Below are 26,553 nucleotides of genomic sequence, written 5' to 3' on the forward strand. Positions count from 1 at the left end.
AAGAGAAAGGGAGAGAATAGGGGGAAAACTTTTGAACGTTAAAGACTGACGTGCTTGTACTGTACAGAGTGGAGGGGCCGGGCTTTTTTTGGACTGGGCCTAGTATAACGGCAGATGTATCGGCGCTCTGGGATGAGGGGTGGGGAGAGCGAGACAGCAATGAAGAGCGCAGGCACCACAGTTTATTACCAGGACTCTTCAAGGGGCTCAGCTCAGGCGTCAGAACCAGCGGGTGGGAGGGACAGAGGAGGAAGAAAAGAGAGGAGGATGACAGAGGTGGGGAACTGATGGGGTTGACAGGGCCGGAGACAGCGAAAACAGCTCTCCGGCGTGAGAAGACGAGAGATGGAGGGGCTGAGGGGCGTGAGGGGTAGAGACAGAGCTGACGGGACGGGCGACAGAATGCGGTGAAATCTAAACGTTTCCTTGTTTGCTCCTCCACGTTCCCACAGCTCCAAGTGTCACAGATTTCTCCCATCCTGGTTCTGCGTGTGTGATGCCAGACCCTGCAGAGCCATAATGGGGAATCCCTTGATTGAGTCTCTCTGGTATTTTTCACATGTTTATTCGATTATTGCTCGTTCTGATGCTTCAGATGAAGCCAAAGCAGACCCATGTCTTACTGTACGTTCTTGCCACGCTCTTGATCCACTCCAGGAGGAATTATTTGGAAAGTTTTGCGGTGCCATTGCAAGATTAATGGATGCAGAGGGGTTTTCCGCCATATAAGCTCCTTCATGACTGCTAAGAGTAGTAGGATCTTTTTTGTCGCAGTGATACAGCAATATTTCTACGTTGCATGTTGCCACAAATTATACAGTTGTTTTTTAAAATTCTATAACAGAAATTAAACTTTGAACTTTATTCAAACAATCACAATTTGATCCCTTAATCGATGGTGGTACAATCCAGTGTGGTCATAACTATAGAATAGGAGTGGCACCATTAAGGAACACAGGACTTCATTATACCCCTTTCGTGCTAGTCAAAACACTAATATCTGGCTCTGGTCTTTACTGTGAACGGGTACAATTGGCCTTCACTCAAATGTCGAAGGACACTGCGGTAGTCACGGATCAGATAGTCAATGATTAACGCCTGGGGGACGCACACGTTTTTGTTCCATGAGGCGCAATGTTATGACGTGTGTTAAAGTAAAGGCCGCTGGCTTGTTAATACCTTTCTGTCCTTTTGTGTTCAAGCAGCAGTTGAACATGATTCAGTCAGCGCTGACTTTAAAAGAGAGACTAAAGTCAAAAGATATTACAGAAGTAACTGCTGTAAGCAACGTCTGTGACCCTCATAACTGAGCGCTATCGGCTGCCAGATCGGCACTGCACATTCAACAACTTCAACAGAGATAAAAACAAAGTGAGATGTCTCACTCCTCACTTCTCTTTTTAGCCTCAGAAACAAATTATGTTTCCAATTCGAATCTTGTTGATTGAAACTTTAAAGTTCAAAGTATTCTGGATGTAGTCTGATGAGCTGTACGGTCTGCTGCTCCCTACTTTCCCCCGTTTTTCCGGCGCGTTCATAGTAACGAACGTGACACACGCTCAAAAAAACAAAAAGAACAGAAATGCAGTCCTCTCTTCTGCCGGTGGGAAACATGTCAGTCGCCTGCATGTACAAACTAATTTCAGTGTAAAAGTGGTTTTACAAACTTGCCGGAAAGGATCACACACATTCAAACTGTTAGATAGCACCCACAGCCACAGAGCTCATTAGGTGTGTGTGAGTGTGCATGTGTTTGTATGTGAGCAAAAGTGCGTATCCACACACCTACAGTAGGCGTGGGTACACACTTTTCACACATTTAACATTAGCTGTAGTTCTTGTGGCTTCTCACACACATACAGGCATTTCTATTTTCACATCAAAGGCGTTTTATCTGATAGAGAAGGTTAGCATACTGTAGAGTTAGATGTTGCAAATTGATCCCTCCTCATTCTTGAAATATTCCATTTGCAGCGTTATTACTACATTCTTTGTCATTGCTTTGGCAGGGCTCCTCACCATTAATTCTATTTGTAGATCTTCCTTTTTGTGCAGAGAGCCTGGGTATCATGTGTTTGATATTCTGCACATGTTTGACAGAAGAAAGAGGTTAAAACGATCCACATAGAGGCAGGCTTTCTGTGCACAATTTATAGATATGTGCTGTTTTATCACACCTCAAATTAAATTTGGAAACCCTGCTTCAGCTGTCATGTATTACAAGGCCCAGATGGGTGGCAGAGAGAGAAGGAGAATGAGACAGGGGAGAGAGGAGAGCAGCCTGGCAAGGAGGCAGAAGCACTCAGCTGGCTGAGAGGATGCCAGTGTTAGTGAGTGAGGGAGCTCGATATAGCAGAGCAGCAGGGTGAAAGAGGAACAGTTTCATATGTGTCAGCAACAGATACACAAGAGTGTGGTGGAATTAGCTGAGGCGCTGCCTTGATCACCTCTGGCCAGAAGACCTAACCAACACTACCATCTGTTCAAGTCCAAGTCCATTTTCTTATTGCTTTAATGTTTTCATGCCAAATGTTAGTCTGTGTTTCACTTAGACTTGTGCCACACTTCCACTTACTGTTAGCACTATATACACAACTGTATCGAAAGAGAAATAATCAATTAAAATGTTTAGCTGTGCATTCATGACTGACAAACAAAGGGATCTTGTTTCTCAAGACCACAGCATGGTGTTAGAAGAAACATGTGCTATGAATTAATAGTAGGCAGTGGGAGTGCGTGATATGGATACATTTGTCAAGGATGGTATTTGTGGCTTAATAGTACAAGATTCTCTGTCAAGATAAAGGAAAATGGATTAACTGATTTATCATGCATCACAATAGTGCTGCAGGATTGCTTTAGTTATCAATTAATCTTGGATTAATCATGAAGCAGTTCTTAATGCCGATGGTGATGACTTCTGTCCAGTTAACAGTCCAAATAATAACTCTATTTGCAATGATACAAAACAAAGAAAAGCAGCAGATCTTCACATGCGAGATGATAGAACCTAAGAATGGTTTGCATTTTTGCCTCTATATTGATTTATTATTATTGACAGTTTATTTTCTGTTGATGAAGTAATCAGGTCTCTACATCTTTGGCTAATCCCAAAAGATAAATACCTGACAAATATATAGGAGGGGATATAGGATGTAGGGGATATAGGAGGATCTAATGGCAGAAATGAAATATAGTATTCATGATTATGTTTTCATTACTGTTTAGTCATCTTCAGTGTTGGGTAGTGTTACTTGTAACATTACATGATTACTGCCATTTAAAGTAACGTGTGACAGTACAGCATTACCAACAGAGAAAGTAACTCGTTAAAGTGCTTTTGTGTTACCAACAATTAAAATCCCTTTGTGCTTCCTTGCATTTGAATAGCATATTTCACGACCAGTCACCCAATCAGAAACTTTGCATGCTTATAATGACAGACGCAATATCTGGTTCTCAACAATTTATTTACCTTTTATGTTAAATTACAAAACATAAAGTTGAGTGAGCACAGGGCCCGATATAGCCTAAAAGGTCATACAACATGTATTTTTTTCAGCCCAATAAAAATGGTTGCACATGAAAGTAAACAGAAATTGAGGATACCTGACCGGTCGCAGCTACACAGTAGGCTTGCCTCTATAAAAACAGGCTCGTATAGCCTACAGTACATCATGTTTGAACATAACATGTACCTGCACACTGACATGACCCATAGCCCACGACACAACTGGAGGTGGCTGCCCACTGCCTGCCAAGAAGTAGGAAAGAAACTGAAAGAGGGAACAGCGAAATATGTTGAAATTCTTACGGTAACGGCTTACTTACTTGAAATTGTAACTAAATAATGCATTACTTGTCATACAAACAGATTGAGTTACTCGTCCCAACAAAAAAGTAATCTGCATTTTGGGTTTTTCATGGACTAACTACGGCATTACCCCAACTTGTCACCTGAAACTAACAATCGCGTTTCCATTACCTTAGAATGAGCCACTGCAGTGGAGGATAAGGCAAGCGGCCTTTCGTTGGTTGCAGTCTGCAACTTTACCACTAAATCCGATTACAAATTTTATATGTCTGGAAATTTCACGGTGACTAGGTGGTATTAACCATGCAAAGTATTTAAAATTACCCCGAAATTACCACAATAATTACCTCAATATATATTTAAGATTGACCCATCATTCTTCTATTTTCCCAGAGGCAGTTTATAAATAGCTGGTAATTTCTATAGTACATTTCCAGGAAACTTCCAACTAGTTCCTCTCTAACTTCCCCTTCAGCAGGCCACTAAAATTAAGTGAGTTGTTTCAGCTTAACCTCAGACTAGTTCCTGTATAACATTCCCTTAGCAGGCCACTAATTGATTAGAGCGATTTTCAATTCATTTGGAGTGAATTGTGGTAACTGGGGGGTCATTTCAGATACATTTTAAATATGTAACTCAGTAATTACCACAGCTTTTCCCTATCAAATTTGCAGACCTGTTAAATGAAATGTCACTGTCAAGTCTACACACTGGAACATCTACAGATATTAAAGGCATCTCCACTATACATAAACATAGTCTTAAAATGAACAAATGTATATCTTTTGCCATATAATGTCCACCAAGTGTTGGTACTTCTATCAGCCCCAGGTGAAGAAAAAAAAACTAAAAAACTGCCTATAAGAAAGGCTCTTTGGGAGAGGTCAGCCAGCCGACTCTCCCTCTTCTCCTTGTACCTGTGATCACCTGGCACCACTACCTTCATCTGACCTGTACATCCCACACACACACAGATACTGCACACACGCATATTACCTGGGACGGAGTAAACACATTCCATCATGAAGCGAACATGCTCCACTGATTTCTTAGGCCCACCTGTAACGGTCAAGGCTTTTGGTCTTAAATTCTTGAATTTTACTATCACACTATCTGACTCCCTCCCACTCACTCCCTCACTCTTTATTTTGCTAGCAACATCTCATTTTAGCACATTTCCACTTTGTCTCCACCAGACACTTTCAGAGGCAGATGGCCTCTGCAGATGCTGCGTCCCAGGCAATAAATTTGTTCTTTCATTCAGTCAATCATTCTGTCTGCATTGCATACATATTGCAAAGCTATTGCAGCATGCACTATTAAATCACTTAAATTAATCGCTTAAAGTTCAGGTATGATAAGGAACAGGATCCATGCACCGGAAATATTTTGTGCGAGAAAGGAAGCAGCGAAGTTAATCAGTACGCACTGGTCAGCCCTGTCATTTATCACCGTCTAACAATCTAGTAGATAGTCTTATCTCATCATTTTTCAGAATTTCTCATGGTTCTTGACAGGTTATGGTTTGTTCGATGGTGTTGCAAAATGACAAGACCAGAGAGTTTTGTTTTTTTTTTTTAATATATAGACCAGTCATTAATGAAAATAATAATAAATAGCTCAGGGGGACAAAAACATTCTGAAGTTGTAAAGAATCGATTTATTTTCCGTTTTCGGCAGTGCGGTCAGCTTGGGTACCTCAGCGAAACAGTGCAGCTATGATTATACGGTGCATGTGTCCAGAATTGCAGGAGGGATGGAGGGGGAAGTAAGTCATAAAGCTGCCTGGCAGCATATCAGAGGGAGGTAACGTCATCTAAATGATACAAGTAATGGGTAGGTGTGAATGTGTCCAGGCCTGATGTTGGGACGGGGCTCTGGAAGTTTGACTTCATTTACTTCATTGTCACATTTTCCTTAGATTTGCAGCTTTATTTGGCTGTCATCTGTTGCCTTTCTTTCACTATGTGTGAGTCTCTTCTTTATCACTACTTTGATTCCTCTTTATCTCCTTGTATCTCAACTCCCCCACCCTCTACCCCTTTTGACCCTTTCTTACATTTTTATCCACTCCTCCTATTTTCTTCCCTTCTCCTTCCATCTAGCCATCCTCCACTCCTCCTCCCAGCCCCGGGTTCCCCAAGCCCTGCACTGTCGCCATCATGCCCCCCCACCCCCCTCTCCCCGAGCGCCTCCCCTGTCCCACTGACACCACACGCTGCTCCCATCCCCCGAAAACCACTTCAAACAGCCAGCGCCATCAAAGCCCACAGTCAGTCAGCCAGGCAGCCAGTCAGCCAGCCAGCCAGCCTTCTGCTTCGACTTAAAATTACTGTCGTCCCAGTCGCAAGGCTGCTTTCCTCTTCTGATACACATCAAAGATCCTCTTAAACTCCCGAAGTTTGCTTTTTAAACCTTTCTTCTTGTCGAGTCTTTTTTTATATACATTATTTCGCTGGTTGAGGTTTTTGTTCTCCCTCTCCCTTTCTCTCTCTTCTTGCCATCATTTTTTTTCCTCCAGGTCAGTAATGACATGCACACACTCTCTTGTGCGGTTCTGCTGCCATTGCATTTTTCTCCATGACTTTAATTAGTTTCTTTTTCAAGGCGTTGGTTCGGGCTTCACATGCACAGCACACACAGTCCCTCTCTCTCACACACACACAAGCAAGTACATCAAGCTGCAACTAACAAGCATAAGGATGTGTGTAAATTAATATGCAATATGACTCATACATCTCCCTAATCAGAACTGCTTAACCACATAAAGACCAGTTTAATAGCCTGTGTGTATGTGTGTGTGTGTGTGTGAGTTTGTGCAACTGTGTGTTCCTCTTTTTGCTGCTCGCTTTTCTTTATATGTGCGTGCTTAAGCGGCAGAAAAAGTGACGAAAAAAAAGAGACAGCGAGGCAGGGACGGAGAGAAGAGAGCAGATAGTGTTTGCAGACATGTGAGGAACAACTGAGACAAAGACAAAGAAAATAAAAGCAGAGTGACACATTAGAAAGGCATGTCTTCTATGTTTCAAAGCCATGGAGGTCACATGTGGTCACATGAAATGTTTTAGAGTATCATCATCTCCTGGCTGGAGGATGTAATGTCAGTGTGGGCCAGAGGATGGCGCCCCGTCTGTACGTTAACCAAACAGGAACTGACTGTCAGGCTGCATCTATTAGGCCATTTATCATTATAAGGCAAAGTATATTTAGATACAGTCACATTTTTATACTTTCTAATTTTACTGAATGACTTTTGAGGCCAAGAGCGGTCTGTTCTCATCTCTCCTTTGCGGACTGTCATGACTTTTATTTTTTACTTTTAGTGGTTTAAAGTGAGGAGGAATAACAGAGCAAATTATTATTATTGTCAGTTGTAGTGGCAGTGAGAGCTGTAATGATAGTTATATTGATGTTGCTGTAATACCTTCATATGGTCTGCTCTGATCTTTTATAATGTGGCTTTCTCCAAATTCTTATTTCTTTGTGCTTTAAATTTACTTTGAGTGGTTAGATGAAGACATTTGGGGCTTTAATGCATTAAATTGTTCTTTTCAAGAACACCGCATATTGCAAAACACCTCTAACAGACCTTATATGCAGATGTAGACAAAGTCAGTGGGATACCAGACATATTTGTTTCACCCTCAAAACAAATCTCCCGTAGTAACTAAAAGTCGCAGCTCAAGTCGAACTAACCAGATCCCACATTGTATAGCTGTTAAGCTCAAAGCGAAGTTTTTATTTAGCGTGCACCCCTATTAAAAAACTTAAGAACCTTTGTGCTCCGTCAGAGAATGTTTTAATATTCAAAAGGAGCCACTATTGTGTGGTTTCTTGCGCCAACGTACAAAATAAAGAGCCACATCAGACAGCTGGAACGGTCCCCGAGCATTTTCATGTGTAAAGAAAAAAGAGGGAAAACAAATTTGGAGGGGGGAGACAGGGGTATTTATAGAGTGGTGTGAGAGTCTTTGCAATGACAGGAGCCTAATGAAGTGGAGTTTGGTTTTTGATTCACAGTGTGGTGAGCGCGTGGGTCCCTCTGTGACCGTTACTGCATTCCAGCACCGATCCCTCGCTACACGGAAAACCAGCGCGGGCCACAGGAGGAGGCGGCAGAGGGCCAGCTCAAAATAACGTGTTCTTTTAACCCAGCTAACCTTTTCTCATCAACATCATCCTACTTCCAGTGCAGCAGATGCACACACAGAGGCTTACGGTGTACTGACACAGAGCTCAAGCTTCCACACAGTACACTGCAGATACAATAATAAAGTCTGTTTGTCACTGCTGGTGAGTCATTGACACGGTAAATGAGTCAAATGACACAATAATGACACAATCCAGCATGACATTGTAGGGAAGTCCAGAATGATATCAACACCGTTTCTTATTTTAACTTTAATAGGTCAGTGGAAATTGTAGCCTGCGTGACATTTTATGAAGATATTTAATGAGGAAGTGAGAACGAGACAATGAATGAGATCGGAGGCTGTAAGTCATGAGGACTGTAGTGAACGGTGTGATTGTTCTGGATTTTAAATTGCCGAGAGAGCGACTCAATTCAAATTCAAAGACTAGCATGAACAAGTTCAGTGCAGAGTGTGCAATTTTTGCGGTCTGTCAGTCAAAACAAAACAAAAGATGGCTCTACCCGGAAACGCGCATTTGAACATTATTGAAAACATTTTGAAAATTTACAACAAAGAGCTAATCACTTTTAGACATTTTGATGTGGAATTTCATATAATTCATCTATAGAGAGAAAATCTAGAGAAAACAAGCACTGTTTAAAAAAAAAACCAGGTAAAAGCACGACCATTCTTAGCTGACACAGTTTGTAGAATCCAACTAAGATATAGTTATTTATTCATGTTTTTTATACATATAAAACTGCTTTATCATATATATAGTATAGAACAAATTAAAAAAAAATTCTCTCTACAGCATTACCATAGAAATAGTGTCTTCCTTATCAAAGCTTCCGACAAAGTAAAAAAAAAAAAAGGCACAAACGCAGACAGCCACACGTATTTGCTTTGAAGATAAAGGTTGCTGTCACACGAGGTAATTCTCTTTTGACAAATGTCACTGTGGTGGTCGACAGGACAGGTAAACATGGTGGCAAACATGTAGGCAAGCAGCATACAGGAAACCTCCAGAGGAAGAATACAGACAACCACAAAAGCTCTCTGCACACCTCTTCACTCACACCTTGTGTCATTTCTGCGAAAAGAAAAACTGATTGCTGCAATTTTTTTTGCATGCGAATTGATGACTCTGTTTGGTAAACAGCTAACATAGTAGGTGTTATGATTAGAGCAGTGAGTCTATTGTTGTAGCAGTTTTTGGTGATCACTTTTTGTCTCTTACTAGGAAAACCACAAGAGACAGGTACAGGAAAGCACTTGTGTCATAGACAAAATGTTATACAATATGATCTGTGATCTCTGTTCATTTTCGTTTTCCTCCTCACTTTTTTTTAAGCATCTGTGGTTAGAAAAAAACCAACATGGAAAAGAATCCTCTGAAAAAAATTTGACTGAAGTGCTCATCCATTTTTAACCCTCCGTGGTTTGTTTTGGGTAACTCCTCTAGCTCAGATGCTGCACTTTAAAAAAGCATACATACAAAAAACAGGCCGCATTATCCGTTGAGGAAGATAACAGTTATCATAATGACACACTGAATGATAAGCTAATCATCTAGCAACAAGCATCGCTGCCCCTTTAATCTCTACCTGCGAGAAATGTAAAGCTATTAATTTTGAAGTGGAAGCAGCTATCAACTCTGTAAAAGTTAACATCATTATAGGCTACAAAAATATCTCATATATGTCTGGAGTTGACTCACCACAATCTAAGAATACATAGCTCGAGTGGGATCTACAAGAGGGGATGAAAGTATACCCTGCGTGTGTGTCGCTCGCTCTCCTCTTCACACTGCCGCTCCATGTGTGTCAGTTCAGTGCGCTGCACCTTCACATGAGTCACAGTTTTCTCACTGTTTCAACAGCGCGAACATGTATGCACCTTTGTGGTGTGATTGCTGGCCTAGGCCACAAGTTATTTGGGACCCTTTTGCTGTCCATGTTCTCGCTCACCACACCTATTTGTCACTTTCTGTCTTTCTCTGAAATACTTCAATGCATGCAGACATGGCAGCACAGAAAATGCTGTTTGGGTGCAGGTTTAATGATAGTCCATAATATCATGTTTGTGCTTTGCAGTTGGAATTTGCATGTTTGACAATTGAAGCCACTAACCTGGATAAAGTGAATTCACACATATTCAGATGTATATAGAGAGCAATGAAAGATGTGCAGCACGCATGGGCAGAGTGCAAACATGAGTAGGAGGAGATTAGACCTATCAGATGTAAAGCAGAAAAAAACAGTTAAGTACTGAAGGTGGATGATTAAAAAAAAAAAAAAAGGAGCAGCAAAGTTTCTACCTTCTCAGTTTCATCATGAGGTAGATTAGGCTGCCCTGCACCCACACACAGACTGTACAGTAAGTTAGAGCTTTTAACTGTTTGTTTGGCGGTTTTGCTTTACATTAATTCTGCTTATTTGCTGTTGGTTTAACCAGTCTGTTTTTGAAGTCACATGCGAGCAGGTTTCCAGTAAGCAGATGTGGTTCGCTGTGTTGTGCAGTGATGTGACATGTAGATAGAGAATAACAGATCAGTGCTGCTGATCTCAATCGATTTTCAGATGTCTGAGCCCTTTTTTTCTGGGCGGCCATAGCAGCTATACACAACACCACAGCGCGTTAAACTCAGGGCTGTTCTTTGGTTCGCCTAGCCTCCCCTGAAATCGTACTGAGAACTCGTATGTGAATAATGAAACTAACACCAGCACACAGTCACACTAAAAGCGCAACTCGTTGACAAATCAACTTTGTGAGTGTTATCAGTGAATGGCTCAGTGGCTTTGAAGCTAATAAAATGCCAAAGGGGATTCTGTTTTTGTGTCACAAGGGCCCTTAGCGAACAGAATCATTAAAAACCACACTGAACAAAGGCAAAATAGTTTCAATATGCTGTATGTTGCCAATTTAAAGACTCACTGCTCAGTGTGCAGAATTGCATCGCTGTTGTGCTTCTGTCTTTGTGCCTTAATCAATATGAGGAAATTAGCTTGTTGTTTTATTTCTTGATCTGATTGTTGTGCGCCTCTGCGTCGTTCAAAGTGCAGATGTTGGTCTTCGGTCCCTCTGCACATTCTGTGGCGGTGGTGGTTTAAATGCTCTGACAGGGTGGTGTCTCCTAATGAGTGGGACATCTGAAGGCACAGAGCCGTGACTGGGCTTGAACTTTTCTATCTCTGACTGCAATTCAGATATTCATGGAGCCTCGCCTCCACACACACACAAACACATGCAGTTATTGTCATGTCTTTTTTTGTTGTGTTTGATCAGGCTGCGTCCTCTGCAGCAGCAGATTGGTCTTTCTCCCCATTTGTTCCCACAATGCAAGTCGTGTTTGTTTGTTTTTCTAATTTCTCTATACCCTATTTTGTGTGTGTGTGTGTGTGTGTGTGTGTGTGTGTGCATCTAGGGAATTTCCCTCAGTAGTGTTTTTCACAGCTCGACATCAGTTGCAGGATTTGTGTCAGGGACAGTTTGACACTGTCACTTTTTGTCACTCTCTTTCTCTCTCTCTCTCTCTTCCTCTCTCTCTTTCTTTTTCTCCCTCTTTCTTTTCCTCCCTCTCACTTTTTCTCCTGTAATTCCTCGATCCTCCATCTTTATTTTTATCGCTCTCTTTCTCCACGTCTTGTTCTGTCCATGCACTGTGCTGTATTTTCTTCATGCACCAGTGTCTCTGTCTCACTCTCGTCACCCCCTTTCTCTGACATGCACACCACAGCGCTGTGTACCAAACACATTGCAAAATGCAAAATCACATATTGCACCACACATCGCATTTAAGCATCTCTTCCGTCACACTAATATGACCTTTACAATCCCCATCGCAGTGTCACAGTTTCAGTCTCATTTATTCTCGCCAACAGCCAATTGGAGACTTTTTTTTTTTTTTTTTATGCGTGTGGCTCACTGTCAACTAGCTAAGACATGACCGTAATCACTTGAACTAAAATTTGACTGTGAGACTTAGGCTTTCATATCAATGTGTTTGTGGTTATTTTCACCATCATTAGACAAGAATGTTTGCACTTCCTTTTCTCTGGCCACAGCAATGCAATAAAAGTGCAGCAAAACATCACATTACCACCATTCCGATTGGTTAACATGTAATTTAGAGTATTTAATCCTCAATTTGCCGTCAGCATTCATGATATAATCTGTAAAACATTTGGATGCATTGAAATTAAAAGTTGAATTCCGAAATGCGGCAAGCGCCCAGAGGGAAATGCAGCTCCGAGTTTTCTGCAGATCGAATGAATATTGTGTCAGACACTCTTCAACATTTTGAAATCACATCTCTTTGTGTCAAACAATCAGCACGCAGTCATCAGTGTGATTTCTTCCCTGTCAGTGTTGTTAGGGCAAGTCAAACCAAACCAAACAGGTCTGTAGGTGCCAGAACTATCACCCTGTGACACACAGAGAGTGAGTCGCTGCTAAGATGAAGGAGATCAGGTGGGAGGTGTTTGCTCTCAGTTGCGGTCCTCCTCTGACTCATCGTACGAATGTCAGACAGCAGGTATGAATACGAGAGCTGCCATGTGAGATTTTTTTTTTTAAATGGCAAGTTTGATTTCTGCGATATATTTTAAGAGAGGTCACCGTTGTCAGCATGAGTACATTCTGCAGATGAATATGGACTCACCTCGTCTCTGAGCTGCTCACTTAGGTACTGTAAAATGACAATACACACATCTTCCTGTGCTTGCTTTTTGTTTAGCGTGTGGGTGTCCATGACCCTCATGTGGTAATTTATAGAGTTCAAAATAGCAAGTATTGCTCTTTAAGCAGTCACTTGCATGGAAGATGCATTATTTCAGATATTAACGCAAACCAAATATTTTTAACTAGTGTTTTAAACATATTTTTAATATCAGGAGTTCTGTGTCAAAAATATGATGGATCAGTAAGTAAGTCTTCATGCCTTAGTGTATTAAGAGTCATGTCTTGTTTCTGACAGTTTTGCCGCCTACATTATATTCTTTGTAAAATGTGTCAGAAGTTAGTGTAATGTGGCATCTGAAGAGCAATGTGGAGCTAATTTGTTCTGGTTAATTAAAGGACTCCTGACTGACGTATCTGCAAGTAATTTGACATGAAACTTTAGAAAGTGAAGACACAAAAAAATGGTTAAACAAAAAAGTAAACAAGTGCACTGTGCTTGAGTTGATTTCACACCTAAATTTAAAGGTGAGTTTGATGGTGTACATGTAGTATGTGTGTTTGGGGTTGTATCACAAAAACAATTAATTCAGTTTTCAGTCATTCAAAAATGTGTCTGTGCTCAGTTTGGATGTTATCAAAATATCTTAAGCTGATATTTGCATAAGAATTTTTGTCTTGAGTTGTTGTTATCTCATGTGAAAAATGAAAATCTATTAAATAGTGCTGATGATACTGCATTTTTGTTCTGGCATTTTTGTAACAATTTTAGATTGTAAAAATCAACTGCGCTGTAACAATTACATTGTGCGGTAAATTGGGCCTGGCCTCATTTGTTGCCATTTAAAACCAAAAGCAACAAACAAGGTAATTTCTAGGTAGTTATTGCATGCTTACCCTTTAGCCACATAATTACTCAGTCAATACCAGATCACATATGTGCATCGTAAAATTAACTGCAGCCTAGCATGTTGCTATACAGTGAGTGCCCTCTGGGATATAAACAGTGCAGAATTAGAAAAGCACATAAACGGACACTGTGCTGTTGTGAGATAGTGAAAACGACATATTGAGATGATTTTCCCTTCATCTTATATGACTTTTATGTGTGTGTGTGTGTGTGTGTTTTGCATTTTAATGTGGTTGTGTAAAAACTCTATGTGTCCGTCTGACACACAAATGTGCTTATGAATGTATTCAGGCGTCCAACTCTGTCTGCCTTTGGAGAACCACTTTTTAGGCTTCAGATGGCAGGCAGTCCGTCATTCTCACAGATATTCAGTCACTGTCAGGCAGGGAAAGCAACATGCAGATTAAAATAGTTCTGCAGTGTTTGATCTTAACACGCTGTTGTTGTCAAACCATCAGAAACCATCCCCAAAAGACAGAGTGATCGACATTGTCAAGCATGATGCAGCACAGTTCAGTTAGCACTCTCTGGATATGAGTCATGTTCTTCCCACGCACACTACAGTGCATGCACAATAGCGGTGGACTGTTTTCTACTGTGCCGAGCTGTGTGTTATTTTGTTCCAACAAATTACACATTCTTAAAACTCTTGCACATTGCACGAATTCATCGCTCTTAAACTCCTTTGTACCTTGACATAAGATCTCTATTTGCAGGCAATCCCAAACCGCCTGCGCTGTTCAAAGGTTTAGCTGTCCTACTCCAGCAAAAAAAAGACCTATTTGAAGGATGCAGTCGCCATCCGAATAAATAAATCAGCAGGCTCGATAATGAAAGCCATTTGGCTTTAATGACAGCACATATAGGCTCAGTGTCACTCACTGTCATGGGAGGGAAAATTAGAGCCAATTTGATGCTAATCCGGACCAGATTTTTGCTGTTTTCGGGCCCAGCGGTATGTCCCTATCATCCCAGGAAACTCCTGCAGGGCTGATAGGTCGACCTCAACTACATCATATAACTTCGTAGCTGTCTGCTGTGGGGAAGCTCATTTGATGACCAATTTCACCCCCCATAAGAAGAGCAAGTCATTCCGCCCCATGTTAGCAGCATGGAGCAGCGGCCTGGATGACTAGCCTCTGTGAATCAGAGTTTTGGTGTCATGGGGCTGAAGCATGACACACAACTTGCTGACACATAAAGATACATGTGTAGGTGTTAAATATCGAGATTTGCTAATATAATCCTCAGAGGTTTATATTTTAGGCTTGTGTGTTTGTGATTGCGGGCCGGCCCCTACGCAGCGCTGCCCCCCACATTCTTTTCTTCTCGTCTTTCAGTAATGGAGTGAGTGTGTGTGTGTGTGTGTTTGTGTGTGTGTGTGTGTATCTGTGTCTGTTTGCATCTTCTAGATGTAAAGTCAGTGAGGTAGATTTGCTAAAATGTCTCCTGTCTCCGGGCTTTGTCACTGCGAGCTGTGGGGCGTAACTGAATGTGTCGATGAGCTGAAAGCTCATCAATTATCGTGCTCACCAGCCAGTAAGGATGCATTTGGAACGGCTCAAACAAAAATAAAAAGTCTTTCAAGGGTGACTGAGAGTTGTTTTGACAGTTTAATGAATAAACTTTGTTTGTGTTTGGTAAAAATTTAAAGAGCTGTGAAACCTTATTTGCACTCTGATGTGATGAAAAGAGGCACAAGACTCCCACGGCCAAAGGGGAAAATTTATTTAAAACTAATAAGAAGCATGACGATGTTTTGCTGTGAGCTTCATCATATACCGATCAGAAACTTTTGTTTTCACAACACAAAAATAAGAATTGGTCGTCTCCATGTTGGCACAGTCGATGTTCCCCTCTTGACAATGGGTTGGCTTTCTCTGATGGTATATTTCAAAAGCGCTGGCAAGGAGTCTATTTGTGTTCTTAAATGGTCATTATTTACTCGTGATTAGATATTGCCAATCAGTGAGAGAGAAACAGAGTGTCCTCAAAGTATTTGGAAATGAGAGCCAACAGCTGAAATCCCGGGCATGTGTTTGTGATTGTCATTTATTGTCTCTGCCATGGGAAAAAGTAATGCGCCTTTCCAGTTTCGCTGCAGTCTGGGCACAGAGGGTACACTTTTAAATTACACTATGTTATTTATCTTTTCTTCTTACTGCTGCTCAATATCCCCTCTACATCGCAAGTTACATAACGTGCATGTGAATTTAGACGTAAAAACTGAGTTTTCCACAGTCGCGTCAATTGTGTTCTTTTAGACCAATTACACGTATAAACTGTATAAGTTCAACAAACTCAGAACAGAAAAAATGCCCTCTTCACTCGCAATCAGGAAAAGTTTTATAACAATGTTTCTGTACAGTTCATTAGTTTACCTTCCTGGGGTTATTTTTAATTTAAAAATACACAGACCCTCAGCACGTTATTTTTTAAATCAAAAATAATCTGAAGCAGGTCTGTGTACCGAAAGAATAAAACAATATAGACATTTTTTCTCATCACAAGTGAAGAGGACAGTGTGCAGGATTTTATTCTAATTTTGTTAACTCCCTCGGTCTTCTGCTACATACTTGTCAATCTACACATGTGCGAAAAAGTTTTGCTCTGTGAATCTTGTTAAGAAAATTTTAAGGAATTCAAATGGCAAATCCTCTAGTTAGCTATTTCCAGAACTGCGTGATTACAGTAATTGATAAAAATATTAAACAGTCGGTAATGTATTAGATTGAGGCTTAAGAACCAATTAAGAAAATGTGCTTGTTTTAGTCATGACCTTAATTAAATACATATATTTTTATTTAGATTGATCGATATTGTATTTTAATTTTACAGATGAAAAGCAAGTTTCACTTTCAGTACTGTCAGATTAAAACGATCTCTTTAGAAATTACACCGGCATTGATCAGAAATGACTCTAAATACTTAATACTTAAGCGTCTGAAGTTTATATTGTTAAAAAAAGAAGAAAGTCCAGTTAAATATTCTGGATCTCCTTTAAACAAATGTGGATGTTGCATGCTGAGTCTGCCTGTATTGATCCACACAAAGCCATAAAAAATATCAAGCACATCAAACAGCTTCACTCGATGACAGTTTCATTTGTCTTCAATACAGAAATATAATAGAAAAACTAAAGCAAATAATAGCAACTTCAAAAGAACTCTAGGATATTGTTCAGAATTTACAAAACATTTTTTAATGTCTGGTTGTTTTTCCCCACTGTTCTGTTTCACCTCTCTTAAGTGACGCAGAATCGTCTCTGGTTTGTTTTGATCACAATCGACAGCTCAACCACTTGAATGCTGTCTGAAATGATAAGGAACACATGTCTAAAAATAATAAATACATTCAGACACAAAATGATACTTTGAATCTCATTCGATGTAGACCCTAAGAATTGCATTCAAGGTATTTGACATGCTTAAAGATACAGCGCAGTGTTGCAAAATCAGACGTCACTAATGAGTATTTAAACCCGTCAGCCTGAGCCAGTGTCTTTAGTCTCCCTCATAAATTTCCTCTTTTCATTTTCTTCTCACAGTGGATGCTGAGCAAGTGAGTTCAATGGGATCAGAGGGGGAGGATGAGGTCGGCCTGTGGAGCCTGGAGCCCCAGGACTGCCAGGAGAGCCTGGACAAGACGAGCCTGACGCCCAGCGAGGGGACGGAGGAACCTGGCAGCCCTGCTCGCTCCACGCGGCCGCACAGCCTCAGCCCTGGCAGCAGGAACTACTGGGGGCAGGTTGAGTCAGAGGTCGCAGAGGACGCCACCGGTGCTTCTACCACTGACAGAGAGGGAGATCAGGAACCACTGAGGATGTACTGTAAGTTATAAACTTCAGTACAGAGCTGTCAGGTTCCAAAAAAATCAACCTTTTTGTGTTATAATTTAGGCACTATACTATAAAATATTCATAAATATATTTTTGCGGAATTAAGGCCAAGAGAGTGGCAAAGCTATTGTAATATATGTACAGTATGAATACTACTACTGTATGTGTAAACAAGTTTACAGTGTTTTTTCTGATGCAAGACACCCCCAGTCTCATGATGCTGCTCGTAGGCCCTCTAGATACACCTTCATATCAGCTCCTTGTGAAACCATGCCTTCCCTACAAGCTGTTCCTTTTTTCGCTCTTCTCTTTGAAAAGGCAGCCTTCTGAAAGCATGACAAAAGAACTCATCCCACACAATGTCACAATATTTCCATGCATCAAAGAGGTGACGTTACGGTACTGAAATCAGCACCGCGCGACGTGAGGCTTTCCCTTTTATTTAGGAGAGATCAAAGGCTCACGCGGCTTGCCTACTAACAATCACTTAGCTCCCTCGCCTCGTGTGATTTGGCCTTGCCTGATGAAGGCAAAGCTGAGTTTTTACAACACTCAACCGCACAGGCTCTTCCCTTCGCCACATAAAAAAACAGCTCAAAATATGCCAACATCTGCAAACATTTGAAAAATCTTCCTCAAAGTCGCTGTGAGCTGACTGGCTTGATTCGTGATAGGAGGCGCCCTCTCTTCTTCTCTTGGCTCTCTCCCTCTGTGCCGGCCTGTCGCTGCACTCGCAGACACGAATGAGAAGGAATTTTTAAAACGCAGTTTCATATGAGGCCAACTTGTTCCCTGCATCTGTTGTTCTGTTTGTCAGTCTTCACGTAAACAATTTAGTTCCATTAGACTCAGTTGCGCAGTGTCAGTTTACACTTTATTCCCACCTCCTCTTCAAACTCACATTTACAGTAATGAATTTATGACAGCAAACCCTCTTTCAAGAATCTGATTTAGCACATAAGAACATAGAAATGTAATGGCAGCAGTGGTTTAACCACACTGATGCACTTATTTACAAGACTGCTCACCAGCTTTAAATATGGTAAACTCAAAAAGCTTTTAGATAAATGAGTTCAGGAGAGGTCACGTTTCAATGCCATAGATTAATCTGCACAATAACTGGATAATGTTTATAAACGTTTGTACAGCAAGTGGCACTTTTCTTGCCTCATTTTTGTTGTCTGTCCTGTATTTATTGTCATAATACGACTCATATGCTGTGAAAACAAGTGGGAGCAAATGTTCAGATTCTTTTTTTGCAATGTGACTTTAAAACAATCTCAAAAAAAAAAACACATCCCTACTGCACTTTCGCAAGGTTTACATACACACACACGCGCATCATTGTTTGTCAGTTAATCATCGAGTCAACTGACAGGAAAAAATCATTTTAATCTAATCTATCTAATCTAATCTAATCTAATATCTTTGGATTGCTGATCAGAAAAACAAGCTATTTGAGGAAGTCTAATGCTGTGGGAAACTGTATTTACTGTACTTTACAAAATGTTCTGACTTCATGTGAACTAGATGATTAATCAGGGAAGTAATCAGCCTATTTACCATTTAGATAGATCATATAACAGTAAATTAAATCATGGCGAGAGACACACACTTCAAAACACTAACAGTTGTGCTTCTTGGCCACAATTTTATTTCAGTTAGGCATGTAGCCCATTAGCCCAAAGGAAAAAACTTGTAGCAATAATATTTTCTTGCAAATGTCACTAAGAGGGCTGCGTGTGTGCATGAGTCAGAATCATGTAGAACATTTGACAAAACATGCTTGCTCAACAACACTCCTATTTCTTCAGATGAAATATATGGATGTTTCAGTTCCTCATGCTTGTTTATTCTATTCCCAGATAAGAACTCAGACTCCCAGAATGCCTTTGAGGACCTGGCCCATTATGAATTTCTGGCCCACTTGAGGAAGGCCTCTACCTCAGAAAGTCTCTTGGACCATCTGAACCACAATGGCAAAGCAGCAGTGTACCACCCAAGCAGCGGGCACGATGAGCTGCCACCCGCCATCTGGTCACCAGGAGCTCAGCACCGCTCACCTGACGGAGCAGGTACGCTAACGAGGGGAACAACTGCAATGTTATGAAATTAAAGACAACCCTTAAGTGACTGCTCTTCAAATATCTCATCAGTTCTCATGAACCGCTGCCTGTGGGCGGACAGTAAATATCAGTGATATATATCAGATTGTTCTTCGCCATGTCATTCTGAGAAAACGGAAAGGGAAACATCTATCAGCTTATCGACCACTAATAGTTCAACGGAGGGTTCGACAAAAGCAACACATTAACACATCGTAGCAATTCATGCACGCAGCAGTGCGATCCTCTCCAACAAGTTAAATATTCTGCTTGTTCAACATTTTATTTAGACCACTGGATTTCAACAAAATCACTAATTCAGCGCAAATATAGTGTTTAAACAACGTGGTCATATTTTTGGATTTTCCGGAACATTTTGTTCTTCAGTCGTGCTCAAATTTTTCTCTGATCTGTGAGTCTGAGGAAATGAAAATTCACGTCCTTGTTCTGTCAGTGGTGAAAGAAATATTCAGATCATTTACTTAACTAAAATTAGTGATGCAACAGTGTAGAAATACTCTTACAAGTGAAAATCCTGCATTAAAAATGTTACTGAAGTACAAAAGTCTGAGAATAAAGATATGCCAAAAGCGCAACGACTCATTGTGCAGAATGGCACATTTCAGAATGATATATTTTATGTCAGTGGATGAAAATCATTGATGCATTTCTGTGTAAGCATCACTTTAAAGCTGCAGCTGGTAATGGTAAAGTGATTTTTAACAAATCTGGATGGATGGATGGATTTAATGAATGTTTCCACGGTCCGTTTAAAATGTATCCTCTCTCTGGACTCCAGATGCAGGAAGGACCCAGCAGGCCTGTCCTTTCTGCCACAGGATGTATCAGCGAGGAGCTACTTTAAGGGAACACATTAAGTACTGTCAGGAGAGGGAGGGGGGCCACATGGTCTGTCCTCTCTGTGGATACACTGCCACTCTTCGAGCACAGATGGAGCGACACCTGGCACTTCACAACCAGATGCAGGACAAGGTGAGACACAGGCAGCAGCAAACTTTTACAACTGCTACAATATTTATTTGTAACTTTGTGATGATAAAACTGACAGTCGTTCTTCCCTAAATGTGTTGCGTTACAAAACAACTAACAATGTCTCATGGTCCTAGAGTGCCATTACTTTGGATCAAGCCATGGAGACCAGGAAGTTCAAATGTCTGCAGTGTGGGAAAGCTTTCAAGTATAAACACCACCTCAAAGAGCATCTACGCATCCACAGCGGTGAGACAAAATAACATCAAAACAGTCGTGCTCACCCATCAATTTGCAATTGTTTCCACTGTATCTGTAACCCTCACTTATCATGTGGCATGAAATTATACCTAATTTGATGTGTTGACAGGAAACAAGTTACAATAATTCTTGTAGACAGTACATTAGAAGAATGAAAAGTGTGAAAGGATCTAACCCGAACTGAAGGTATTTTAAAACTATTTCTGTCTGTGTGTTGTCCTCAAGGTGAGAAACCGTATGAGTGCTCCAACTGCAAGAAGCGTTTCTCCCACTCTGGCTCCTACAGCTCACACCTCAGCAGCAAGAAGTGCCTGAATGGTGGAGGAAGTGGGGCCAGTGGAGCCAGTGGTGCATTTAATGGACATAACCAAAGCTCCTACCACCACTCATTTCCAACATCTCCCTCTGCAGGCGGGGGAAGAAACAGTAATGAAAAAGGCTCTCCGATGGCTTTACAGGCCCAAGATAATACCAGGCCTCTTGGTCGAGCACCAGAGGATCCTCACCAGCTTTCACTGCAGGACCCCAGCCACAACCCCACACGCTTCCCCAGAGCTTCAGATCTGCCTCGGCTTTGGGACCCGTCAGCGGAGCTCTCTCTGAGGGACAGCATACTCAAAGGGACCACCCTGCTGCCTTATCTGCACTCTGGGACTAAGTTTGAGCAGATGCTGCAGGAGATGCTTCACAGGGAGGTGAAGAAAGATGAGGAAATGGACAGAGAAGGAGGAGGGAGAGCTGCAATGGAGGATAGAAGGGCGATGTACAACGGAGGAGGGTCTGACAGGAAGGGGTCGCCTAACAGGAGGAGAGATGCCGGGGGGTCAGGCGAAGGGGAGAGAGGTGTTCTTGGGGTGACGTGTCACTTTTGCTTCCAGCTTTTCCCGAATGTGGCGGTGCTCCTGCAGCATGAGCGTTACCTCTGTAAGATGAACAGAGAGGTGGTGGAGGTGCCTGAGGGTCTTCGCGGCAAAGACCATCCCCTCTCCCCTTTATTCTTCCCAAGGCCTGCTCTGCAACCAGAGAACAGCAAACCGAGTGAAGTAACCAACGGCCTCTCTGGAAGCAAGTCACCGCTACAGAAGCCCGGCTGGCACGCCATCCCACAGCAGCTTTTGGTGGCAATGCACTCTCCCCCGCCACCGCACCATGACGCTTTGCCCTCACGAGCTTTTTGGTCCCGCCAGGAAAAAGGAAGTCCAAGCCAACCAATCAACTGTTCCCCAGAGCTGTCAACACCTCGAGCTAGAAGGAGAGTTTCCTCCTCAGGATTCGGTTCTCCAGTCCTCGACCTCACCAACTGTCCCCCTGACCTTCCCTCCCCTCAGAAGCAGACCGGAAGCCCCTGGTCACAGAGTGAACCTCTGGACCTCTCACTGCCGAAGCAGCTCTCAGACCAAGAGGAGAGAAATAAAACTGTAAATGGAAACTCAGCCAGAGGAGAGAGGAGAGAGCTTGGGAGCCAGCTGCTCAAGAGGCCGAGTCCAACTTCGCATCTTCCCCTTCAACACCACCCAGTCTATGGCGGAGCCGGGGCACCTGTGTTCCCAGGTGCCTTATACAACGGATTTCCTATCTTCAACCAGTCTCCTTTAGGACTGTCAGGGCACGATGGCATCCCACCGATCCCATTTGGTCAACCAGCAACCAGCCCTGGGTTTCTCTCTCCTATGTCTTACATGATGGAGGCCGAAGCAGAGGCGACACTGAAAAAGATCCACCAGGAGAGACAAGCTCTCATGGTGAGTAAAACTTCTCTTTCTTTCTTTTAGATAAATATTTGTATAAATAAAGAACATCCTCAAAATTACACATCAGCAAAAAAAAAAAGTGTTACACTGTAATGCATCGCTACAAATGTTAATGTTCATCTCCGTAGGGTGAGGTGTTAAGAAGCGGAGCTCTGGACTACCTCTCTCTCATGGATGAAGGACTGGACGGAGACGGAGGGCCGGGGAGGAAGAGATTGAAGAAGACTGACGAGGGGCTTTACGCTTGTGACATTTGTGAAAAAACCTTTCAGAAGAGCAGCTCTCTGTTGCGACACAAATACGAGCACACAGGTTTGTAGCTTGTGCACATTTTGGAAAGAAAAAATAGAAAGGCTTTTTTTGTAGTACATTAATAATTACTTCTCTCTGTTCATTTCAGGCAAGCGTCCTCATGAGTGCAAGATCTGCAACAAGGCGTTCAAGCATAAGCACCATCTGATTGAACACAGCCGGCTGCACTCTGGAGAGAAACCCTACCAATGTGACAAGTGTGGCAAGCGCTTCTCTCACTCCGGCTCGTACTCACAGCATATGAACCACCGCTACGCTTACTGCAGCAAAGACCAGGATCCAGACCAAGACCACGAGGAGATGCCTCTCACCCCGGGGGCCAGCAACAATCGCCTCGCTGACGAGACCCCTCTGTCGATGGAGGATACCCAAACCCCGCGCTCCTTCCTCAGCGATTCCAGTCTGGATGGAGCTGCAGAGGTCCTCAAGGAGGAGATGGAGGAGGAGGAGGAGGAGGAAGAGGAAGAGGAGGAAGAGGACAAAGAGGCAGGCGATGGTCATGTGGAAGAAGCCCATTTGAGTTTGTCAGGAGCAGCGGAGGAGCTGGGAGGAGATCCCATCCAAGAATCTCCGTCAGGGGAGAATGAGAGAAACAGTTACGATGTGGGAAACCATATTGATGATGCAGAGAGACAATTCTGGGAAGGAGAGGACCAGAATGGTGTCTTGGACAAATGCGAACTGAGCCTGGATATTACAGATTTACCCAGAATAAAAACTTAAGCTAATACAATGCATATACTATATATATTAAGACTTTTTGATACAGTTTTCATGAATATAACAGCTCCACTGATTTGTTTGGTTTTTTACTCATTTTACAACATGAAACAATGCACAGAACTGCCAAAGCATAGACAGCCTTAAAGCGGATGAAGCCATAAGAAGAAAATATATTTGATAATACAAAGTTCAGTATTTTATCACGAAACATACACTTGATGTACCTACAGTGTTTATTTGTATTTCTTTTTTTTTGTTTATCAGGACAGCTAGAACATTTGGGTTGACTCATCTGAGGTTGTGTCACATATCCAGATGTCTCACTTATTATATGCTTGCTGCTGCTGACTCTTGCACAACCCATAAAGCAGAGGCCTTTGTATTGTTACATCCAGGAGAAAGTTTTTTTGGAAAACTTTGCTTGAAACATGTCGACTGTTCACAAGCAGATGCTTGAGTGGGTTAAGGAAGCAGGCCGTGAAGGAAAGTGTATGTAGGATTGACTTGCGGGATGGAAAGATGTCTACTGTTGCTTTACAATGCCATCAAAGTTTAAATGTTACACATGCAGCCTGGTATTCTTTTATTATATTTATTCTGTGCATTCATTTTTCAGTATCCTGTGGTATTGTTTGATACAAATGTTTACCTCCTTTTTGAAGAAACGAACAGTAACCTGTAAAAATGTTTTAAATGAAAACACACGCACGCACACACACAAGCAGCTATTACTTTGTCTCAGCGAGGGCTGTACGTTGAAGTATTCGCTGCCAGAACTTGTATCATTCATGCTGTGAAGTCACACGGTGCAACCAAGCTCAACTCTTCAGGTTAACTACGGTGCTCAGTGGCTCTTAACTATTGAGTTTAGAGGAAGCGGTAAAAAGAGGAAGAACTGGAAGGTGGTTATTTATTTCTTTCACAAAAGGCAGCGGACTGCACCTTTTTTTACCAGTCAAGAGGGGAAAAAGATGAAGTCAGTCTGTGTTTTGGGGTTTTTTTCTTTGGTATATAGGGGAGCATTCTAAACCTGCACTGTCTCACTGCTTGTCGCACAGAGCTGCTCTGTTTCATTTATGGCTAAAATACATCTTACTTCTTGTGATAATTCACTCGTGTTGTAGCCTGTTTTAACACGTGCTCAAACAATAACTTATCACACATTTAGACTGTCTGTTGAGGTGTGGTGAGAGGGTCAAGACACACACACACACACACACACACACACACACATGCCAGCTTTTAACTTCCTCTTTCTGACTGCAGTGTAGTCAACGTGAAAAGTGCCTCAGATGCACTCAGACACTGTGAGTAATCCGACAAAGCCTTGGTAGGACGAGATAAGACGCTGGTGCATGAGGTGTGACTAAGCTTGTAGCATTCATGCATACCGTGCGCCAGAGACACTTCTTGGTCATAATGTGTGTGTGCGTATGTGTTTATCACCAAAGATATGCATATGTGACACGCCAACTGCCACTCTACTCTTGCATACTTCCTTACCTGTTATTTCTGCATCAAAAATAGCCCCCCAAAAAATGTCAACTTTCGCTCTGTGTCTGCACATTTTTTTTTATATCAAGCAGTTTTTTTTAATCTTTTACTGGCACCCATGCAACTTTTGTATCAACTTTCTATATATATTTTTTGCATGTTTGTGGATATTTGTAATAAAATTGTACATACTTTGTCGCCAGAATGTTGTATTTTGTTGATTAGTCTTCATTTTCTTGTCATTGAACTCATAACCTCTTGCCGGAGGCCTTATGTGACTATAAAAAAATCAGCCCAACAAGACTGGTGTAGGAGTAATAACAGTTTCCCTTATGTGGCTTTGAAGAGTTATTTCATCACTGAACCATCAAATGTTGTTTTTAATTTCAGTGTAAACGCAGACTTCTTCAGACACAAGACGGTTGCGGCCTGGCCACTCAGTTTCCCATCACAGCACACAGTTCCCACCACTCACAATCTGCAGTCTGCTTTGTGACACCAGCTTTTTGTGGCTCTGCCTGTTTGCATGATGATTCATCAGAGGTGCTGCTCTCTGCCTGTGAACCTGTGTGTGTGGTAGGGGCACGCAGGGGCTGAGCAGCTCTGCTGCTATGTGATACACTGAGCTTTAGGTTTAACGGTAGTTGGAGTAAACAATCATCTAACCGTAACATTAACAAACCAGGCCGGGTGACGTAGGTCAGATACCTCTGGGTGCCACGCATCAGCAGCGGTTAGTCAACTGTAGCAGCAACAATCGGTAATGTTATGACATTCCTCTGATAGCTTGGCTGGTTCTGGGCTCAGCAGTGAGTAACATGACATTTAATTACTGTGGTGTACAAAAATCACCACAGTCATACGGCGGACTCAGCATCAGCATCACTTGCAAGTCCCATCCGTGAGCAACAGGTTGTCAGACTGAGTGCTGAGCATATTTAAGTTTCTATTTCCCGCAGCAGACAGAGAAGGCAGGCCTGTGTGTAAAGAGTGAACACAGACACAGGCGTATAGAGAAACTGTCTTTGAGGAATAAGATACTGATTCCCAACCAGTTTAAAAGTGATTCTCCACGGCAAACATTCCCCTCTTTTCTTTGCCTCTCCATGGAAATGAATTAAACAACTGCCAACACGCGGCAATATACAGGAACAAAAAGGGCAGTTGTTTGCCTTTTACCATCACGGTTGCATCACTTCCTGTGAGATAAACCATACAGATTCATTAGCATAGAGCTGGCCAAGCAAAATCACTGTGAAGTACACTTCCATTTACGTTTCCACTGCGAAAATGAAGCCAGCTTTTAAGAGTTACTTGGATGAAAAACACACAAAAAAAGATGAAAACAGTTCACAACCTCTTCCACAACCTTCTCATTCTCTTAGTTACATGAATCTTTAATAAATACTTCCACAGACTCAAAAACATATTTTTTTTGCTGCATTGCAACAAACAGAATAACTACCTACAGATGCACGAGGGGTTTTGAACTAATGTCGGGCGGGCAGATTTCATCGGTTCATGCATCAAAAATCTGTTGTT

At 41.9% G+C, this 26,553-nt stretch overlaps 1 protein-coding gene across 2 annotated transcripts in view; it reads left to right on the forward strand.

The window, feature by feature from the left end:
• LOC119021773 (zinc finger E-box-binding homeobox 2-like) overlaps positions 1-24,095 on the forward strand; it is a 33,372-nt gene extending 9,277 nt beyond the window's left edge. The window contains exons 1-8 of one of the 2 annotated variants that reach the window (XM_037102268.1): positions 11,363-12,634; positions 17,085-17,366; positions 19,241-19,450; positions 20,280-20,473; positions 20,608-20,719; positions 20,957-22,473; positions 22,611-22,794; positions 22,883-24,095. In XM_037102268.1, the coding sequence (XP_036958163.1) occupies positions 17,108-17,366; positions 19,241-19,450; positions 20,280-20,473; positions 20,608-20,719; positions 20,957-22,473; positions 22,611-22,794; positions 22,883-23,517 (3,111 nt within the window). In that variant the 5' untranslated portion in view covers positions 11,363-12,634; positions 17,085-17,107 and the 3' untranslated portion in view covers positions 23,518-24,095. Of the gene's footprint in view, positions 1-11,362; positions 12,635-17,084; positions 17,367-19,240; positions 19,451-20,279; positions 20,474-20,607; positions 20,720-20,956; positions 22,474-22,610; positions 22,795-22,882 lie in introns of those variants that run through there. The other variant, XM_037102267.1, reaches the window with a different exon arrangement.
• Positions 24,096-26,553: the final 2,458 nt, after the last annotated feature.

The sequence above is a fragment of the Acanthopagrus latus genome, chromosome 6 (genome assembly GCF_904848185.1).
Source record: "Acanthopagrus latus isolate v.2019 chromosome 6, fAcaLat1.1, whole genome shotgun sequence".
NCBI lineage: Eukaryota > Metazoa > Chordata > Actinopteri > Spariformes > Sparidae > Acanthopagrus > Acanthopagrus latus.